This window comes from Montipora capricornis, chromosome 3 (assembly GCF_036669925.1).
Source record: "Montipora capricornis isolate CH-2021 chromosome 3, ASM3666992v2, whole genome shotgun sequence".
In the NCBI taxonomy this organism is placed as follows: domain Eukaryota; kingdom Metazoa; phylum Cnidaria; class Anthozoa; order Scleractinia; family Acroporidae; genus Montipora; species Montipora capricornis.
Window position 1 is genome coordinate 75,969,850 of NC_090885.1, and position 15,000 is coordinate 75,984,849.

The 15,000-nt window shown below is 41.5% G+C and overlaps 3 protein-coding genes across 4 annotated transcripts in view; 1 reads left to right on the plus strand and 2 right to left on the minus strand.

Moving 5' to 3' along the window:
* LOC138044170 (eukaryotic translation initiation factor 2-alpha kinase 3-like) overlaps positions 1-1,318 on the minus strand; it is a 30,644-nt gene extending 29,326 nt beyond the window's left edge. Inside the window, exons 1-2 of one of the 2 annotated variants that reach the window (XM_068890851.1) lie at positions 1,054-1,318; positions 853-982 (exon numbers count right to left, since the gene is read on the minus strand). In XM_068890851.1, coding sequence (XP_068746952.1) covers positions 853-982; positions 1,054-1,169 — 246 coding nt within the window. In that variant the 5' untranslated portion in view covers positions 1,170-1,318. The remainder of the gene's footprint in view (positions 1-852; positions 983-1,053) is intronic. The other variant, XM_068890850.1, reaches the window with a different exon arrangement.
* Positions 1,319-6,133: 4,815 nt separating this feature from the next.
* On the plus strand, positions 6,134-11,881 carry LOC138044172 (BTB/POZ domain-containing protein 6-B-like). Its single transcript, XM_068890854.1, has 4 exons — positions 6,134-6,827; positions 7,572-7,686; positions 8,920-9,285; positions 10,748-11,881. The coding sequence occupies exons 1-4, from the start codon at positions 6,820-6,822 to the stop codon at positions 11,879-11,881; spliced, it is 1,623 nt and encodes a 540-aa protein (XP_068746955.1). The 5' UTR covers positions 6,134-6,819.
* Positions 11,879-15,000, minus strand: part of LOC138044173 (protein FAM136A-like) — a 7,321-nt gene continuing 4,199 nt past the window's right edge. Inside the window, exon 3 of the mRNA XM_068890855.1 lies at positions 11,879-12,572. Coding sequence (XP_068746956.1) covers positions 12,363-12,572 — 210 coding nt within the window. The 3' untranslated portion in view covers positions 11,879-12,362. The remainder of the gene's footprint in view (positions 12,573-15,000) is intronic.

A 15,000-nucleotide genomic window follows, 5' to 3' on the forward strand; every position in this document is an offset into this window, starting at 1 on the left:
GAAGAACATGACTAGATATTAGGAGGGAGTGGATTTCACAGCTCAGGCACTGTGCAAGAGAAAGCTCTCTTTCCATAAAAGTTAAGACTATAATTAAGAGGGCTTGGACAGAAGATCGTGGCCAGACGACCTTAGCATCCTTGAAGATCTATGAGGTTTGATTGAGTCAGACAAATAGGACAGTGCACAGTTATTGAGAATTTTGAAAGTAAGAAGTACAATCTGATATTGGATTCTTTATTCAATGTGTAGCCAATGTAGGCTATGCAGAATTGTGACATGTTTGGATTTGTAAGAAAAGATGAGGACTCTGGCTGCATCATTCTGTACCATTATTTTGTAGGTTTTGCACTGAAGATCGACACAGGCCATAAAGAAAGGAATGTGTGGTTAAGTGATTTTACATTACTAGCAAAAGAATTAGTCCACAATAAACGCAAAGGAACCCTTCTTGAGTAACCTGATATACTCTGAACAATTTAAGAACAATAAATACCAAGTGGTTTTTGACTCAGGTACCCCAAATTCGCATAAAAATACAATAATAATAACATCCTTACAATACAAATAAAATTTGCCAAATTAAACTACAACAAGAATGTCTTTCTTTATTGTTCTATACTAAAAATGTTTACTTTCGGTGTGTGTATTGATATTTAATTAAGCTTATACTTTTTAAATACAAGTACAAATCTGGGGGATTCCCAAACAACTAACAAGTTCCCCATGTTGATTGAGATACAGAGGCTTTCATAAAAATGCTCTCCGGAACAATTCACTAATTTCAATGTGAGATAAGAGTTCTTTGAAGGGGATAGTCGATGCAATTATTGCTACATCCTTGTAGAATACCTCAATTGAACTGAGACTGGATGACAGCAACGGTCCATGAAAAGGAGGAAGTGTCCACAGGAGCTTGCCATTGTCTTTGGTGTCTAAAGCGCTCACTTTGCCATCCAAAGTACTAACAACAACTAGCGAGCTGCAACAAGAATTAAACAACTAAAGGTTGGGAAACTGAAATTTGAAAATACAAGACTTTAACTCCCCTACCACGAGCTTCTCCGAGCAGAGAGACCGCTTGCCTTCTCGCCGTCCAACTTCCCGTTAACTACGACAAACGTCGCCATAAATACGACAAACGATGCTGAGGCATGGAAAATGTTCATCCTTTTCGCAGGACCATCTTCAAGTTTGTTTCCCTTACAATGCGGCGGGAAGACTCCTCTTCTCGCAACCAATAATTGTTTTTAGGTTATCGCATACATAAGTGGCGGAACGTCCGCCATGTTTCTTGTAATGTTCTAATCTTTCATTTGATTGGTTGAAAACGTACATGACGTAAGTTTCAGAAAACGTGGCGAAATTTTGTAGGAGTCCAACGTGTTTTGCAGTGACAGCATTTTTTTTTTACCTTTGGTTTATTTTTATCTCTGCCCCGTGTTCCAGAACTTTCTCTAATAAAAGCTATGAATGCCCTTTTGCGGACTGATATCACATCGAAGAAAGTGTCACTGAGAAAACCATACCGCCAACAACGACGACGACGACGGTGTTCAAGAGAAAATGACAACGAATTGATATCGTCATGCCGTTAACAGAGTCCTTCAAAAATCGTTCGAAAAGGAGCATTCATATAGCCCAATATAATTAAAGGAATCCAGGTGGCCCTCGGATTCTAGATCCCAGCTCGTGGATTAGTGGATCCCGAATCACGAGTTCCAAGTCCAACTCATTGCCGATTTCAAGCCTCGGGGGACAAGGTACGAGTCTGCAAATTATGGGATTAGTAACTATTCTTGGGTTCACTCACGTGATCAACAGCCATGTTTTTCAACGAAAACGAAAGAAGACGTTAGCATAATAATAGCTTTCAATTCCCGGAGGATTGGATCGGGACACCAACATGGCCGCCATTTCATCGTTTGGGGACATCAACATGGCGGCCGTGACGTCATTTGAAATCCAGGAATTGATCCACATAGTCAGAAAGGACACACCAAGGGTTACAAACTTGTACCAAGTCCCCTTCAGCTTGAAATCAAGGAATGGGTTCCATCAAAATGAATCCTGGATTCCAAACAATGGATTCTGGATTCCAAAGTCTCACATTTGCTGCCGGGATTCCATATTCTGGCTTCCTTCACATCGAGCGAAATGTTCGCACGGAAAAGTCGGCCGCAACCACCGCATGAAATGGTAGGAGGGTTCACTGGGTTTTGAGTTATTGCTTTTCTCTTAACTCTCTTCGTCTCTTCACGCTGCCTTCTGTTGTTCTGAAAAACTGCTGTTTTTTTCATGAATAGTCCTTCTCCAAAGATTTCTTTCTGTAGCTTCCATCTCCCAACTTTCCCGGGTCGATTTCGGTCTTCTTCAAGGTAACCTTGAGCTGGTCTTTGTAGCGTCTTTTTGGGGCACCTCGTGGTTTTTTGCCAGATGCAAGTTCAGAAAAGATGATCTCTTTGGGAAGGCGGGAGTTTGGCATCCGTTCAAGATGTGCAGCCCATCTTAGTCTTTGTCGGGTAATGATGGCTTCTAGGCTTTCCATATCTGCTCGAATGAGCACTTCGTTATTAGTAATTCGGTCTTGCCACTTGATTTGCAAAAGTGAAACGTGGAATCGTTCAAGTTTTCGGATGTGTCTTCTGTAGAGGAAGAGATGACTACAGCGCGGTAGACCATGAGTTTGGTCTTTAGGTTCAGCCCAGGATTACTGAAGACTCACTTGAAGAGTTTTCCGTACATTGGCAGTCTTGATCCCATTGTTCATGTCTTTTTCAGCGGGGGCATTTGAGGTCAGTACACTGCCAAGGTATGAAAATTGCTTAACATTCTCCAGATCCGCTGAGTTCTGAAGGCCTTAAAGTTAATGGGTCGTGGTGCACTTGTCATCGGTATATTAGAGCTCTGTGACTCGTACGTTGTTTGTACGTTGTTGGATTCTGGACCTGGGGCGGACGATGTTGAAAAGACTAGCGTCCATTCACTATCGAAGATCAATACTCGCGTTGTCATTTGGAATCTCTCGGAGCGTTGCCACAAGAGTGATGGAATGAAAAGCGTATAGGGGCGAGCACGCATCCTTGTTTTAGGCCCCCTGTGATTGGAAAGTGTCCCGATAGGCCGTTTTGATCTTGGACTCGGCCCATCATTCCGTCATTTGGGCAGCCATAGTGTTCAAGGACCTGCCACATTGCTGGCCTGAGGACGCTATCGAAGGGTTTCTCAAGGAGTCGTAGAATATCATGAATTCCCAGTGGTTTCTGTTGTTCTCTACACTTCTCCTGCAAGGATCCGTCTTGCAGAGAAGATCATGTCGATGGTTCCTCTGTTGGCTCTAAAACCACAATGGCTTTCAGGGAGAATTTCCTCTGACAAGATAAGGAGACGATTGAGAAGGATTCATGCGACAATCTTACCTGTGATGGAGAGAAGGAAGATTCTGCGATAGCTTCCAAATACACTTCTGTCCCCCCTCTTGTATATGGTCACCACAATGGCAACCTTCAAATCGGATGGAACTTCTTCTTTCTCCCAAATCCGAAGAAGTAGGAGAAAGATTCTTTTCTTGAGAGGCGATCCACCATATAGGATCAGTCCCAGGGGGATGTTATTGGGCCCGGGTGCGGATGGATTTCAGTGCAGCTTTGAAGTCCTGGTAAGTAGGGTTTCCAGACATCCATTGTCGAACCGGATGTTGAGGAACGTTTCTGAGGAACCGTCGAGAACACCCGGCAGTCTGACTATTATTGCAAGAGAGTAAATAATAAGCTTTGTGATTAAGCCAGATCTCCAAGCCAATGCTCAGCCCATAGAAAGTGTATCCTCCTTCAAGTAGCTTGGCTCCATTAAAACCAGCAATGGAGATTCTTCCAAAAATGTCCAAGCGTGCATAGCTTTATATAAACAACGCATGATCGAACTGACCCCCCCGTGGAATGACAAGGATGTTTCTGTGGCACCGAAGATGAAATTGGTTAAGACCCTAGTGTGGACCAGATTATTACTGGGCTGCCGTATGGCATTCCCAGTCGGAAAATGGGTAGATTGTTTTTTTAGTTTTTTTTTCCGTTTCGGTAAAAGTCTTGCCTGTCACTCCCCTGGTAAGTGGTGTCTTTGTGCATAGAGCCCTCTGTGCGTATTTTCTTAGGATCGAGAGGGTAGTGAAAATGCGTAGATTTCTCTGGTGGACACAGGAGAATCATTAACTTAGCCTGCAATGGCGTCGAAAGTCATGTAACGCGAATGGCGTTTTAGTGGATCTTTGAATAAAATATACCCTTATGAAGCTCAATAATGGAAAGTCAGTTGGATAAACCAGGCAGGCGGTGAAAAACCAACAGCTGCAATCTCAAAAGCGACGAGTAATGGACTTCGACAACAATCTATCGCCCGTCGAGCCGAAATCAAAGTGAGCTGTGTTTCTAAAATAATATTTAACCAAGTGTGACGGTTATGTAGAACACTGAAACCAAATGGAAAATTCTCTGGTAACTTATGGGTTCAACAAAGACAGAGAACGATTGAACGAATCGAACACCTTACGTGGATCTGTGATCAACTCTGCACAGTCTTCAGGTAAAAAAAATAACTGGAAATGTGACAGCCAAGAATTATTTGAAAGAAAGCTTGTCGTGTATTTTGTGCTTCATTATTCAAGGAAAAGGTTCGTCATGGAAACAGTTTGATCCTGAAATTTAGTTTTTTGCAATATTGCGCATATGTGACACGATTGAGTTTCTTCTCTTCACGCACGTAATGAAATAGAAGGGGTTTTTGCCTCTAATAGCAAATATGTTGTTTGTTTCAAAAAATTGTTCGCTGGAAAAGGTGGCCTTTATGAATTCATCATGTTTTATGATATGTGAGCTTAACTGGATAGTTTTTTATGGCAATAGTAAAACATTTTCTTGTCAAAATGAGGTTAGCGTCTTCTGGTGTGTTAACTGAATTAAATCGTGAGTTTGTATTTGCCGTCTGCCGCGTAACCTTGATTTCCACTCTCAAAATTACCTCCAGAACCTACTTTTTGCGTAGAATAAGCTTTTAGAATGATGTTCTTGTTTTGCATAAAGCAAGCTAACAAAATATGTACCTTGCTGAGTTCGCATTTGTTAGCGTTCATAGTATTTTCGGTCCGATGCTTCTGTTTCGTGAGGGGTATATTGTTTTGGTCTCCCATCCAAACACTAACTCCGCTGAACAGGGATTAACTGCAGTGAACTTTGGTATTACAAAAGCTGTCAGATGCTCAGAGGGCACGCTTGAACTTGTGGTGAAAAGAAGTTGTGAGGGAACTCGAAAATTATCAACATGTCAGCCCAGAAGCCAATGTTTCTCGCTTCTCTTTTATTTGTTATTCTTCAGAGACCGGAATGCTGTAGTTCAATACCACACAATTCAGTGCCTTCTGATTTTCTGTAACACGTACCACAGGCAACCCAGTGTATGCTTCACGGAAGCATCTCGTTATATGGAGCTGAGGCATGGAGATGAAAGGAAGATCCAATCAGCAGAAATGTGATTTTGGAGAAGAATGATCCGTGTTAGCTGGACGGAACATCATACAGATGAAAGATGAAAGTATACTTTCCGAACTTAACACCGATCGTGAACTCCGTGCTTTAGTCAGAAAGCGTAAACTCGTCAGTGTATTTTAGCCATGTGAATAGAGCAGGTGGTTGCCAATAGGCCTTTTTCGATATATTAAAATTCAGCTTGCATGATAGTGTTGTAGTGAGGACAGTGGATGACAGGTAAATAATTTTCACATTCATTGCAACGTGTTTCTATTGTTTTTGTCCTCACTGCCTCACCATCAAGCTGAATATTTGATATTTCGAAAATGGCCTTATTTGACCAAAACTGTTTTGCTGGGAAAAGTTTGTAGCAAAAGAAAGAGAGGACGCCCACGACTTAATTACGCGGACAATATTGCCAAATGGTGTAATCGGTCCATTGTAGAGTGTTACAAAACAACTCAAAACAGTTCAAAGTGGAAGAAATTAATCAAGAGTGCTACAAGGGCAGCACGGCTCAAGATATGAGCTTAGCTGATTATGATGATGATTAAGCCAGTGTTTTTGGAGGCTTAGCGCGGCTTTAGTCGGTGTTTTTCGGGTGTATTCTTTCAATGTGATGGCAACGTGAAAGTTGTTGGTAAATAAAAGAAGTCGCGCTTGCGGGTGTGGCGGGCATGGATGCTGGAGCGTTTAGTAAATTTATCTACCAGATATTTAGGTAGCACCACTGGGCTACGCTGGGAAGATCTTGTTCCAGCTTTTCGATAGCCGCATCCAGCTCTGACAGCGGGAAAAACAGGAATAACTTCGAATCATTCAGATATATACAGATGGCAGTGGTCATACAATCCCTCCTTGAGGAACGTCATGGGTGATTGGCAGAGTGTCCGAGTGGGTAGTAGTGGAGTATCGGCTGGATAAGTAGCTCTTGAACCAGTTTACAGTCGAGGGTGAGGCTCCTACGATGAACAGTTTGCGAAACAGCCTTGCATGATCAATGCTGTCAAAAGCTTTCGAGAGGTCTAGTAAAACTAGAGCGGTAATCTGCTTCAAGTACGCTATCCGTGAGCTGAATATTTAAGGTCTCTGTAGAGTTTGCTTTTTTATTACCGCTTTGGTGGGACGTAAGGCGTTTGTTGCCTACGAGGCAAGCGTTGAATTGATTCACAATAATCTTCTCATGCACATACTTTGGATGCAACAGCTAGACAAGATAATGGTCTACTATTGGCTGCTTCTTCATGGTCGCCGTCTTTAAGAATGGGTATCACCTCGGCCTCTTTCCATTTAGCAGGAAATGTACTGGTGAGTATAGAGCAATTGATAATCTTAGTCAAAGGGCCGAGTATGACAGGCAAGCAGTCCTTTAGTGTGCGAGCGCTTACTCGTCAGGTCCAGGTGATTCATTCAGCGGTAGAGATGCTACAACTCGAGGAACCTCCTCACATGTCACTGTTCTTTCAAGAGAAAAATAAAAATAAGAAGTAAAACATCTGCCATACAGCTGTTATTTTCGCGAAAATATCGTCGGGCGATGATTATTCTCCTCAAGACGATAAAGAGCGCTTGCACAATTATTTGAGTGTTACAGCTGAAATCTGCAAATTAATTTATCAAGAAATGTTTTTATTACACGATTTTTATGATAATATCGAAAAAGCAGCAGGTGATTTGGTTCAATGGAGTTGCTGAATAAGGGTGTCATTTTCTCAATAATGAACTTGAAACCTAATTGCCTCTAATTTAGGAAGCTCTTCATTATTTATGTTATCGTTTTCTGAGAAAGAAAAAGGTCTGACTATGGGTTAAGCAGACAAAGCCGAATTTCGGCTGTAGTCAACAAGAAACAAGAAACAATGCAGTGAGGCTTGTAATAAATCGCGATTTTATGCTCCAGGTAAGGTTTTCCAACTCTACAGAGCCAGAGTATAATTCTCTTTAAGTTACGTCAAATACTCGCCGGCGTACTGCAAGTTGGTGTGCGGTAAATATTTCAGTTACCATATAATGCCAATGTTGTCTTACACAACCCATGGTTTTCTATTCAAGGCTCAACCGAGCTGATCAGACCTTGAGGCTTCAGCCCAACTGCACCCATATATTTTCCTCAGTTCCTCAAAAGCAGTCTCACCTGATGTGGCCCGGATCAAAAGTAACAGATAAGGTAAACGCAGGGTTTGGGAATATTTGAAAGGCCAACTTGTATAGCAAAACTATTTTTGATGTTAGGAAGCGGACGATTAATAAGCGCAAAATGACTTGGAGGACATTGCGTTGAAAATAGTTTTTGCATCTTGGGGTGAAACTGAAAATATATCCGTAGAGGAGGACCTCTAACTCATTGTACTGGGGCCAGTTGTTCAAAACTCGATTAACGCTAATGTCAGGTTAAAAATTAACAAAGGAGTTTTATTCTCTACTCCCAAATGCTGTTCAAGGCTGATATTCGGTAAAACTTTACATTAGAAGAAGCCAATCTTGAAAAACAAAAATAAGCAAAGTAAACTTTCACCAAAACGTTGAAAACATGAAACAAATGTTTACGCTAATCCTGGATTAAGTTAATCGGCTTTCGAACAACCGGGCTCCGGGTGCTACTTTAGCTAGCGAGCTCAATAGCGCCGAAGACAACCTCTGACCGAGAGATTGCAATCGCTCACCACTTAAATGTATGGCTTATATCTGGAGATATCAAGCTTTGCGGGAAAGTGAAGCTTAAAATAACTCTATCTATGAAGAGGCCGTGTCGAAAAACGCTACTGGACCTGCGTTTGCAACTCGTGAATGCGTAAAGCGAAACAAACGAGTGTTAGCGGCTAATGGGGCCTAAGTCACTCCATGATTCAAAATGTACTGAGAACCAGTTAGTATAGGTATAAAAATGGAGGAGGTTCAACAGGTGCATTTCAAGACAAAAGAAAATGGCATACAAAAAAATTCTCAATGACAAGTCTACCTTCTTCCCTAGATATTATTAGGGTAACTTCCAATCAACTCCGTAATTTTAAGGCCATTAATTTTGATATTCTTAACGCATCATTAGCATTCAAGGGCCGGTTGCTCGAAGCCTGGTTAGCGCTAACCGTTGGTTAAGAGGTTTCCATGGTATCTAACACTGGTTAACCGTAACCATGCTTCGAGTAAACCCGCTCCAGGCCGAGTATGGTTGGCGATAACCGGCATTATATACCATGGAAACCTGTAGGTTTTGATACCTCGTAACCAACGGTTCGCGCTAACCAGGCTACGAGTCCCCCCCCCCCCCTCCCCCAACCACCTTACTGTGGGCCCTTTGATTTTTTAACAGGCGTAGTTAACAGGCATCACAAATTGAGATCACCCATATGTAGCAATAACAATGTGGTAAAAATCTTATTTCACTGTCATTTGTTTTCAGATGGGAGACAACGAGTCTTATTCTAATAGCGAGCTCGATTTCATGCACGATTCGAAACTTGGTTGTTCAGTCGAATCTTTTCTTGAGGGAAGGTGCGAGTCTTATGCCAGTAAATTGGCCCTCCGTGCTAGCCTCCGCTACACAGGGGAAGATGATCAGTGGCAGACCAAGCGAGGTACACTTCGAGATCGTAATAAATACGTCTTTAACCGTGAATTGTTCAGTGACGTGAGATTCCTGGTTGGCAGAGGAGAGAAGACTTCCATCCCTGCACACCGTTACGTGCTGGCGATAAGCAGCCCGGTGTTTTCGTCGCTTTTCTATGCATTTGGAGCTCTTCAAACAGAGATAGCCCTGAGAGAGCAGGTATATAACTAACTTTGCTTCAAAGGACGACAAAGTGGATTATCAAATTTCATGGGCTATCTGTATAGAAGTTCCAAGCACGGGTTAAATTTGTTTCGGAACTAATGAAATTTGGTACGGTAAAGTCATTTGCACTGTCGTACCTTTTTCACCCGAGCCGTGTCAAACGAAATCTGTGAAACTTGGCCCTACGTTAAGCTAAAAAGTTACCTGTACTCAAGAGGGTATGAAGGTAAGAGAGGTAATCCCTCATATTGGTCCTATTCCTATCGTAATCCCTCTTAAGTTATTTTTAGATCTCCTGCGAGATCCGGGATTCCCTAGAGGGTTAACTAATGGCCAGTCATACGTCCCCATTTTCGCGAACGACGCGAATCGTTGCATGGGAATTCGCTCAGCTGTCAACATTGGTAAAAATGGGAACATATGATTGGCTATCATTTAACCCTCGTGGGAATACCGGGATCTCGCAGGAGATCTAAAAATAACTTAAGAGGGATTACGATGGGAATAGGGCTAATATGAGGGATTCCCTCTCTTACCTTCACACTCTCTTGCTGTCCTACATCTCTTTCTTAAAATAGTATTCCTGACAGCCCAAGGAGAAGTAATCCCAAGTAGAGCCCAAGTAGAAGGATGAGTAATCCACATTAAATTTCTCTCGATTTTTTTTAGAATACCATTTCCCAGTTAAAAAAAGTTGGCCAACTTTTACAAATTTCAATCCATTCTATCCTGCCGATCCTTAGTTTTACGAGACACGAACGAAATTGCTTCATTGACCTGATAGAGCGGTTTTCAATTGATTGTCGAAAGTAATTAGCGAATTGCATTGGTTTTGTATTACTTCACTCAGTGATTGGTTCAAAGTTCTCGCGTCATTTTGTCAACCAATTTTGTGAAACCAAAACCAATCGTGGCTTGCGCGTGCACATTTTCCTGCGCTTTGCGTCGACTACGTGTAATTACTTCGAGTTTTGATTGGTTTACTGGATTGTCTCCGTCCTTTTTGAATGGCTAAAGTAATTACTTTGGTTTTGGTTTTGCGACACTCAATTGAAAGTCGCTCTATTGGTGCCTATTAACGCATAGTCGTTTTCACTTTCAGGCTGAATATGGTGTCACTTTCAAGTTTTAATCCATAAAATGTCATTCTTTTGAAGACACGCGGGAGTGGGTTTACCCGGGGGGGGGGGGGGGGGGGAATTCTGGCGCCCATGAGGTAGAAAAAAGGAAAGGTTCTCGAAAGGCGCACACCAGGGTCTCATATAGAATATCAATATGGCCCTACCACCTTGTTAGAGAAAAGAATTGTATCCTGATCAACCAAGCGACGCTATTGCAGTCGTTTGTCAGGGAAATGAAAAGAGAACGATTCAAACAGGCCAAGCATGTCCCCGATTCGCAAGATATTTTATCCCCAATACTGTTTAAGAACAAACACGGCACTCTTTCTTTTCAGATTGAGGTGTCCGAATGTGAACCCGAGTCATTCTTGGAGATGCTCCGCCACATGTACTGCGACGAAGTACAACTGAGCATACGTACCGCTCCGGAAGTGTTGTTCCTGGCCCGAAAATACCTCATTCCCAGCCTGGTAGATATCTGCTCAGAATTCATCTCGGAGAACTTAACTCTAGAAAACACACTTTCGGTGTTAGATCACTGTTTTCTTCTCGGTGTTAGCAAAGGTTTAGAGAAACGGTGTTGGGAGATCGTCGATCAACACGCTGCCGAAGTGGCAAACCACGACAGTTTCATCGAAATCGACCACGGCACGCTGACCAGCTTTTTATCCCGCGATACACTGGTTGCCAATGAGATTCAGCTTTTCCGGGCGGCTGTAAGATGGGCAGGGAGAGAGTGCCATCGTTTGTCCATTCCACTGACAGCTGAGAACAAGCGAAGCGCTCTCGGTGATGCGTTCTATGCAATTCGATTTCCGTTAATGGGAATCAAGGAGTTCACTGAAGAAGTCGCTCAGTCTTCTTTTTTGAGCCACGAAGAAGTTGCCAACATGTATGTCGGTTACAATTCCGACTTTAAATCGTGCAACATAAGATTCAAAACCCAGCCGCGCGCAGAAGCCACGCAAGACACCTTCTTTCGCTGCCGGCGGGTTAAGTCAACTGCGCTGCGTCCCAAGTCTAAAGAGAGGCCACCGCAACAATCCACTGTTAAATTCAAGGTTAATCGACCCATTAGTTTCAAAGGAGTAGCGCTTCTCTTGAGATCTTCGCAAGTAACACCACAGTCATTTACCGTAGAGTTGAGCGACATTGACGATTCTCTATTGATGTCACACAGGGAAGAAATTATCAAGCGTGACACTATTTGTCACAATATCGTCTTCCCAAGAGCCGTCACGCTGAGGAATGAAGCGGTGTATTCCATTACTGTGTCTTCTGAAGATACCCTGGAACAAGATGGAGAGGGTCCCAGAGAAAAGGTTACTTGTGGGGGCATTGAATTTGAATTCCTTGAGGTCAACGAAGAAGCAATATATACGGGCCAAATACCAGAGCTTCTATTTCAGCCCCTTGAGGACAGAGAACAAGAAAAGCGGGGATTGGACTCAAATATAAAAACTGAGTAGCTATAAACTGAATTATTTTTATTTAGCTTTATCTCATGTTATTACATCTACGGCTAATAGCAATGCAAATCAATCGACGGCAAGCGTTTAATTGCCTATCACCTAACTGCGAAACTGTCCCAAATACATCCTGCTGTTTAGGACTGAAATTTCACCTTTTTATTGCGTTCGAAAGACGGGTGATAGGCACTAAGCTGTCAGTCCTTTTCCATTATGAGAAAAAAACTGCATGGGCCTTCATACCCTTGCAATATGAAAGATGTCAATGACTGCAGAAGAAAAAAAAGGATTCCAGTGACTTTGGAGAGTGTATTCATCGAAAAAAAGTTTCTTATTCCAGGTGCATCAAGAAAATAACAAATTATGGCAAGACATTATGAAAATTCTAGAATGTTTTCCCTGTTTTCGCAAAATGTTTCCAATTTTTGGCACATTCCAGTAACTAAATGTAACTACTGGTAACAATAGTTAAATCCTAGTGCTATCTTGGAGCAGGCTCTTTAACTTGAGACAAAACCTTTTTCATTTTTTCAAACATTTTGGGCACAAGTTCTATGTGTGTCTTACAGCACTGATCAACACATGTGTTCAACTCTCCTTGGAATTTTGCCAGCTCTGACTGAGTGGTGTTTGGATCTACATTATCTTGGATTCTGTCTTGGCAGTGTTGTGCACAGCGACTAATACGATCCTGAAAAAAAAGCATTTCAAAACATTTATATTTGGCCTTTTATGCTCTCGTGCGACCGAAGTTTTCTTTCTTAGACTAATATGTATCGTTTTTCAAGGTCTATTTCACCTCAGAAAAAGATATCACTTGCAAAGGTTAATTTAGTTATATTAGTTATGTTGAACTGAGTACGTTCACCTGATCTAAATTTCACTCATGTAGCTTTTTTATTGCTGACAGTTGTAAGCTAAGATCGTCTTAAAGTAACGCAATCTTCTAAAAATGCACCTCATGATCTCGAAAACGAGCACGGTGACCCCCCATTTTTTTTGCCTTTTTGGCAAAAGTAGATCATTACCTTTCTGCGTGGCAAGTTTAAAAAAAATCTGTACGTGGGAACGTTTTGGGCGCGAACGTCCTTAAGAAAACAGATTAAAGCTTAAAATAAAACTTTTAGGAACTTCTCATTGCCTTAAGGTGCAGATAAAACAAAAATTTTTTATTGGCTTGTTCAAAAAAGCTTTCAAAATGACGAAGACCTGCATTTGTTTTCTTGTGATAGCACTCTTGGTTGTTGAGTTATTCAAGATTTTGATTTATGCAAATTAGAGAACTTGTGACATCACATGTAGACAAAATTATGTAAAATCACAAAATATGGAATACTTTTGCAAATACTAAGAATGCAGGGTTGATGTACTGCCAGAACTACACATTGTGATAGTGATTATGATGTCACCATAGCAACATACTCGTTACCAGACCTCTACATTCCCGAAATGAAAAATTCCGTCTTTGTTGCTCCAGTCTAACAGACTTCCTTGTGCTGGTGCTGTGTAATGTCCATATTCGCTCACACCCACTGAATGAACATCAAGAGCAAATAACACTTAATGGGGAGGGAAACTCTGATTTTACCGCTCTGGATGGAGAGGGTTTGGAGCCCATTGTGTTGGCATGGAAACATCACAGTGGGCCATATCATGGAACTTTGTGATGAGTATAACAACTGTAAAAAGTTTCAGTTCTATACAGAAAAAGTCTTCAGAGATGTTCAATTTTTTGTGATTTTACATCATTTTGCGTGCACGAAGTGACGTCGGAAGTCTTCTAATTTGCATAAATCAAAATCTTGAATAACTCAGCAACCAAGAGAGCTATCACAATAAAATAAAAGCCTTTCTTCATCATTTTGGAAGCTCTTTCAAACAAACTAATAAAAAATTTTGTGTCATATGCACTTTAATTAAACCTCTAGCGTCCTGCTAAGGAGGCTCGAAAGGATTTTAACACTTAGGAGACTCTCTGTTTAGATCAAATAATGCTACAACACTGTATCACGTAACAGCAAAGTTATGGTACCATATACAACACCAATTATAAATTTCCAAACAAGATATGATCATTGTTGTGATGTAATAAGTTACCTTGGCAATGGGAAAGCCCAGCCAAAACACCCTATATTTTGGATTTAGTTGGTCATATCTCAAAAATTATTAGGAGGCCACAATGAAACTTGTGACAAACCAACAGGTTCTGAGCTTGCAGATGAAACTTTCTGCAAAGTTTAAAAAAATTCTGTCCAGAGGATTCAGAGCTACCTCAAAAAAATCACAAAATTAAGGCGGCTGTGAATCCACTGGACAGAATTTTTCAAAACTTTGCAAAAGTTTCATCATGCCCGTCTGATTACTTTTCAGAAATAAAAAATGGGGGTCACCTAGTTCGTTTTTGAGATATAAGCAACTAAAGACAAAATAAAGGGTGTTTCTACAGGGCTTGCCCATTGCTACGGTGACATGTTACGTCACAATAAATGACTGTATCTTGTTCAGCAATAATTCACTTTTCATTTGGTACCACAATATTGCCAATACATGATACAACGTTCTGGTGCCGATCCTTCTAATAAGAGCGTCACTTGGAAGCATTGAAACTGGTTCGAGCCTCCTTGACCCATTGACCCTTGAGAGTGAGTCTTAGTGGGGTGCATCCTAGGTGTGAATGGGTGTGAATGGGTTAAGAGATGTGTTTTTGTTTAATGATTGAGTTGGTAGACAAGCATTCTCCCGCCACTGTCACCAAAATGCTGTATGGTATCACTGTGCATCAATTTCAAAGAGAAGAACTGTAACTGCCTTTGAAGATTTTTTTCTTGTTTTTTTTTTCAGTTTGTGGTGTTATGCAACAATGCATGCCTCAATGGCATTGCATCCCAGCATAGCATCAATAGGCAACATGCCTGGGTCCTGCAAAGGGTCATATTTGGATGTATAAGTATGCGGTAGGATCTCTAAAATGCATACTAGGCTACGTCAAGCTCCAATTTAGAATCCTAATCTAAATCAAACAGAAAAAATACCAAACTCTAGCACACATTGGTCCTATTCGACACTTGCCATTTGACAGGAATTCCCAATCCATGAGTCAATGTTTAAACTATTGATGT